The 7,021-nt window shown below is 38.9% G+C and overlaps 1 protein-coding gene across 1 annotated transcript; it reads left to right on the top strand.

The window, feature by feature from the left end:
• The first annotated feature begins 1,149 nt into the window (after positions 1-1,149).
• Positions 1,150-3,515, top strand: LOC131899872 (uncharacterized). The gene is made up of 2 exons (XM_059251335.1): positions 1,150-1,261; positions 2,732-3,515. The coding sequence occupies exons 1-2, from the start codon at positions 1,233-1,235 to the stop codon at positions 3,402-3,404; spliced, it is 702 nt and encodes a 233-aa protein (XP_059107318.1). The 5' UTR covers positions 1,150-1,232; the 3' UTR covers positions 3,405-3,515.
• Positions 3,516-7,021: the final 3,506 nt, after the last annotated feature.

The following is a 7,021-nucleotide window of genomic DNA, read 5'->3' as shown; positions in this document are numbered from 1 at the left end:
GCAGTGTTTTTCCTTGGCTCCTGCTTGATTCATTTTCTATCTTTGGTTTCTTCCTTGAGTGCCTGCCCTAATCTGTTGAGATGATGCACTATGATGTGGCAATGTGAGCCACGTGAACCATTTCCTCTCCAAAGTGAATTTGGTCATGGTGTTTTTATCACAGCAATAGAAACCCTAACTAGTATCATCAAAGTAACAGTGTGAAGTAAAACACAGAAAGAGAAAAGGAGGATATTTTTCTATTCCAAACAAAATACCCCATGATTTTATATACATATAATCTGTTATTACTGACAATATATACTTTGTGTCTCTATCTAAGATGTTTCTACAAGGTAAGATGATCTCAAAGTCTCCAATGAAGACACTTTGCTCAAAGTGAAACGTCTATCCTTCCAAGACACAGACACTGGAGGGCAAGGAATTGGGGATGAGAGCTTATTTTTTTCTTTTTTTTTCAAATAACTACCTCCGCTATGCCCATCAGGCATTGTAGTACTTATTTGATGCATAATTTCAAAAAGTAAATTCCTCTTTTAAAGACTATTCACATACAAAGGGAAGTTAAGCACACTGGTCCTTTATGGCCAAATATGGCTAGCAAGTTGTGTTCTTTGCTCATAATCCACCATTCAGCCTTAGTAGCCATGGAAACAAGAATTTTTAAAGTGAGTTAATACTCTGTCTACTGCCAGTCACTAACATTTGGTCTTACTACAAGGGAAAAAGAGGCAAGTATTTTACACTCCTGGGTGATTTATTAATCACAATCAATTTCACAGGACAAAGAATGCCAGAAAGGGCCATTGAAATGTGGTAAGTGTATGTAAACGCTGCTGAATATCGTGTCTAGAAGCACCATGTGGGACTGCAGGTAATCATTGAGCTGCCCTACAGGTTTTAATTGTGTAGGTCCCTGATGTTGAGTTTATGAATTAACCTCTCTCTGTTGTTTCCTTACCTACAAAATGGGGAAAATGACTAGATGGATGTCCTTAGAGAGTCAGATGTATGAATACTCCTAAATTGTTTAAATGAGGTTCTTCTTAAGCCAAGGACAAGAGTGAATGGAAAGGATTGTGGGATCAAGGGGATGGAGAGACACTGCTCTGAGCTGAAATGTCTGCCTAATAGAATTTCTTTTCCTGAAGGTTTTTCCAATCTTCTTCTGATTGGAGATATGGGTATTTACTGTTACTGGGAAGAACATCTGCGATCCTGCCACCTTCTAAATGAATCTTCTTATCCATAATACACAAAGGTATAAAAATTTTATGTTATATATGGGAGCTTTCAAATATGGTCTTTATGAATCACACACATTTACTCCACGTGTTCCAAACACCAGAAGAAACAGATACTGCCAAGCTAGCTCATTTTTTTTCCTGGAACAACAGCAATCTTCATTGTGTTTTCAGTACTGCTTCACAGCACACTGTTCTTGTAGTCCATTGCCTCGGGCCTGCCTTGGAAAGGAAAATGATGTGGGCAGGGTGTTACCCAAGCCACCATGAATTGTGAACTCATCTTGCTGATGAAACCTCCCTAGTAGAACACCTACTGCTTTCACTCAGTCTGAAAGCAGAGACTTTAGAGCAGTGGGTAGCTGTTTAGGGAAGGTTTCCTGGCAAGGAGATCCAGTGTGTGGGCCCATTCAACCTTCTGCATGCACAGTTAGCAGTGACTTTATCCACATGCCTAGTGAGTAAATGACTCACATCCTTCTTTCATTCTAAGATTGGAATTGAGAAAAGGTGCAAAGAAGTTAGATCAAAGTTACAATACAGAGTGTAAATTTTCTGTGAAAGAAGATATTTGCTCACAAAAAATATGTCAGGATTCTTTTTGTTTCACTGAAATGAAGCTAATTATCTAAAGATGAAATTTTAAGTAAGAGATGGGGTATAATTGGAAATATCCACTTTTATGGATTTATATGAATTTATGTGTTAATTATCCATTTCCCCTATTCCTCTGACTCACACTCTGGACAATTTTACACATAGATTTTGGTTTACAGATACCAAAGAAGAATTCAGGGTTTTGTGCGTGTTAGATAATCACTTTACCACTGAGCTCTATCCCCGGCTGTATTACAGATAGACGTTGATGAGCATACTCTTCTGGTTTCAATTATAAAATGTGTATAGCCTTCTTTAGAGAAGTGTACATTTCTGTAAAATTCACAAGGAGGAATAGCATTGCACACTATCATTTATGAGGTGTATCATTATGTACAGATCAATTTGTATACACATATATGTATACAAAAATTTATGTCAAGTGTGTTATTATTTTTATATAAATGAGTTTACTATGTGAATTATTTTCATTTTCTTTCATAGATGATTTCAGTTTGTAACAGTCATGAAATGTTATAGTACTATATTTTAGAAATGACAATTAATTTGAGCATTCCCCTGCTTTTTCCTCTCATTAAAGTATTAAAATATTTACAAATTGCAAATACAGGTAAAATAAGCATGTCATTACATATGATATTGCAAACTCTCTTCTCATTGTCAGTTCTAAGCACTGAAATTCCTAGTCAACAAATATTATTATTTACTCTGTGAAGAATAATAATCTGTACATAGACCACTGAAACATCTTTGTGTGACAACAGGGACAAGGTATGAGAGCTCAGTGCTGTATAAGCCATGACTCCCTCTGTTTTCCTGCCTTCCCTTGTAGTCTCACTGACTCTATTCTTCTTTGATGCCTTCTTCAGATTTGCCAAAATGAAGGAGTTCATCTTCAAGTTCAGTGGCCTGATTTGCAGTACAGCAGCTTTGGTGCTCGAAATCATCCTTGCAAACAGCCAATGCTGGCGCCTGTGGGAGTTTAACAACGAGGGTGTGCAATTTGTGTCAATTGGACTCTGGAAAGCTTATTACGCTCAGGAATTTAACATCTCTGGGTCTATGACCAGGATGTTGGTTCACACCCCTCTCAATTCAACCTGGAACAAGTCATCGGAATTTCAGTATTTACGAGTCCTGATAGCTTGGGCCATTTTGATGAAACTCCTAGTCGTGATTTTCACTTCAGTGGCCATTAAGATCAGCTGTCTGGAAGATCCACTCATTGAGATCCAGCTGTTTTGCTACAAGATGTCTGCCATAACTTTGGCTGTGAGCAGCCTTTTCACGCTTGTTACTGTGACTTTGAACCACCTGGTAGATATCTATGGGCAAATCACTCTTGACTTTTCACCTGACTTTCCCGTTAAAAAGGAGGACATTATAAAGAAACACTGCGCAAATGTGTTCCCAATGGGTGTCCTGATAGCCACGATGTCACTCTTTGGAGTGATTATGTTTCTCTATGAGATGATCTCTTTGAGAGTGCAGAGTCAGGTGAAGGCCCAGTGTGCTTCCAACTTGGCTGAGCAAAAGGTCTGAAGTGAGGGCTCTGGCATTTTAACATCTGCCAGGAGAATCCTTGAAGAAATTGCCCATTTTTACACAGTACTGTGTAATCACCAATTCATTCTATATAAAATATCAACTTGATTTCTGGGAGTGTGTCTAAGTTTTATTCCTTCCTTGCTGTCAAATGCATTCCATTCTTTAAATGTTTTCACATACTAAACTGTAGGTCATAATCTCATTCGAAGGAGGCAACAAGCAATAGCAAGAAATAGTACAGTATAAAGGCATGTTTCCTAAGTAAGCCTAGTGAATCCCTTGAGAAATATGGTTTGCAAGAAAGCAGACACCTCAACACAAAAAAAGAAACCACATTCTTGTGTGGAGACACTTAAGTATTCATATCTCTGACAGGTAGAGCAGGATGTTTTAGCCTTGGCACTGCTGGGAGGGTGGGATGCTCTCTTGGAGAAAGAAGGCAATGCTGTTCAGTGAGTATACCAGTGTCATCTGTCGTCTGTCGCTATTAGAAGGCAGTAGCCATCTATTTCCCCAGTTGTGAATAAACGCCACAAATGCCCAGGCATTTCCAGTGTGCCCTGACAGTCCATGTGGTGGGTAGCACAGGGCCATTCTATTCTATCAGCCCTCCCTCAGGACCTTAAAAAAATCCTAGTTTTCTTTCTGGGAACATTAGTCCCTATTCTTTATCAGCTCAGCTTTCTGAGTGTGTGTTATACTGTGTGAATACTTTCTCTCAGTGGATCTACATCAGTGGTTCTCAACCTGTAGTCTGTGGCCCCTTTTCGGAGTTAAATGACCCTTTCACCAGGATTGCCTAAGACCATTGGAAAACACAGATATTTATATAATGATTAATAACAATAGAAAATTGCAGTTATAAAGTAGTAATGAAAATAATTTTATGGTTGGGGGTCACTCCAACATGGGGAAGTGTATTAGAGGGTCACAGCATTAGGATGTTTGAGAACAACTGACCTAGATCTTCCATCTCCATCACCACCACCCACCATATCACATACCTGATTCATTTCCCTGACAAAATACATAACATTGGCAAGTAAAGGAAGAAAAGTTTATATTGGCTCTTAATTTGAGAAAATACACATCATGACTGAGAGATCATGGGGGCAAGAGTCCCAAGATGCTTGCTACATTGCATTAGTGGTTAGAGAGCAGGGAGAGTAGTTAGTGCACTGCATATGCTCACCTAGCTGTCTGCATGTTATGCAGCCAGGAACCTCATTCCAAGAAATAATGCTACTCCATTTCAGATGGTTCTTCGCAGCCCAAATAACCTCATCTTAACCTCTTTGAGACATTACCATAGACTTCTGTATTTCTTGATTTTAGATCCTGTTCACTCAAAATTCAATATTAACCATTTTTAATCCTGTTCTTGACAATTTATGGTCCAACTGTATCATTTTTATTACATTAATTTGGTGTGTGTGTGTGTGTGTGTGTGTGTGTGTGTGTGTGTGTGTGTGTGTGTTGTACAGGAACCTTTGTTCCATGGCTTGTGGTGATGTTATAGGGGACTTGGTAAGCAGTAGCCATCTAGGGGTATATAAATTTCATTAATTCGTGTGGACAAATTATGTGTGTGCAGGAAATTAAACCCACACATTACAGAAAATAGAGTGATGTGTGAAGATGTTAGAGTTACAGCTATAGATCTGTGACAAGGAATTTTAAACTGGAAGCCACTGGGATGGAAAGTAACCGACATATGAGTGTTTCTGACAGAAAGTAACTATTATAAACTCAATATACCCAGACTCAATTGAGCACAGAAGCAAGATCAGATGTCAGGAACTGTTTTGATTATGAGCGATGTGTGGCTGATGACAGGATAGAACAAAAAGACTTCTAAACATGTATGTGAGATTATTTAGGCTAGGATAAGTGAGGTAGATGATTTACGATAAATATGGGGCGCATCATTCCTTGAGCAGTGGACTCAGACTGCATAAAAAGAAGACATCTAGAAGATCAGAAACATTCATAGCTCTCTGTTCCCTGGTGACAGGCACTGAGTGACCGGAAGCATTATAATTCCTACACTATACACTCTCTGCTGTTACAGTGCCCTCAAACTGTGAGAAAATAATGTTCAAATATCCACTCTTTCCTTTCTTTCATCATGTTAGATATTTTCACAACAATGAGACAGGTAAGTAATTTAGAAGTGTGGTCCTTGAAATAGAATTGTTCAAGTTAATGTTATTTACCTAACCATGAACTTGTTAATCTTTTGGAATCAGTACTTGGGTAATGTGGAAATATTTGGACCTATGCCTTAGAATTGCACTCAAATGTTCTAAAACAGAGTTTAATTGGCCATTCCATGGGGAGTGTGCAATTCTAGAAGGATGTGGAGAGTTGGAAGCTGCTCATGAGTATTCAAAGAGGATCAAGGACTGTAAGGTGAAAGGGGCCGGTTTTCATTCATGTTCTATGCTGGCACAAAGCTGGCTGCATTGTACATGTGTCTTGAAAACCTGAATATGACTGAAATTAAATTTGTAGAATAATTTGTCCTATGGAGGACATTACAAAGCAGGATTGCCTTCAGGTTGTGGCACAGGAAATGATCAGGATACTTACACAGGTTTATAAAACAAAAAAAAAAAAATCAGCAATTGGGACTAAAACCACAGTCATTTGAAAACAGAGAGCACTAATTGAAACCCTGTTTGAAAAGTCCTTTGCAGCTGGGATTCACCCTCCTGGGGATGTACCTGCCTGTGGTCAGCACCCAGAAGCTTCCATAGAGAAAATCTACAAGGAACTCATTACCTTCACTTATGGTTACTCTATGGCCTGTAGAGGGATTTGGGGTATTTCTTGCCTGTTTTACTCCTCTCATAAGTACAAAGCTCAAAATTATCACAATGTGGTTTTTATGATTTTTCTTAAATCACATGATCACTTGGGGTTGTAATTGTTTTCATAGATTCACTCTATGATAGATGGCACCTCACCAGCACAACACAGTTATCAAGTGGCTGTTCCAGAACTTATATTTACACAGACAAGTGTGTCCTAATGCAGCCTTCTTGACTGGCATGAAGACTCTGCTTTCCAACCAAGGGCTCCTTTCTTTCTGGTCAATACCTGGAAACATCATGTCTTCTCAGCAAGAATTAGCCAGAACTACATTTGCACACAGTCTGGTGCCATCCAATGTTAATTTCTGAGAAAAGGCAATGGACGGAAGGTGAGGGACATTGTTTATACTAAAAAATATGCCTGTCTCCTTTAAGAAAGGATGCTCATTTCTCACACCAAAAAGGAGAATGGAACTGATAAAATCTTCTAACAGGCAGGAACCAGAGGCAACAGTAACTGTTCAAGGAACACTTGCTTAGGACCAATCTTGAAGGAGAGGGACTCTGGAGGGGGCGTTGCCTGTCAAAACAATCTGACCTCAGCTTCAGAGCAGATTCTCAGCTAGAGTGCACCTCCCATCCCCTTGTGCACTATTTTACAACCTGTGGTTTGAGATCCCTCTGACACCCCTCTATCTCAAAAAATATTTACAATACAATTCATTAAATTAACAATATTACAGTGATGAAATAGCCATGAAAAATTTTATGGTTAGGTGCTGTGGGATGTTCTGT

Source organism: Peromyscus eremicus, chromosome X (assembly GCF_949786415.1).
Source record: "Peromyscus eremicus chromosome X, PerEre_H2_v1, whole genome shotgun sequence".
Classification (NCBI taxonomy): Eukaryota; Metazoa; Chordata; class Mammalia; order Rodentia; family Cricetidae; genus Peromyscus; species Peromyscus eremicus.
The sequence above is the reverse complement of the archived record's forward strand: the minus strand, read 5'-3'. Positions and strand labels throughout refer to the sequence as shown.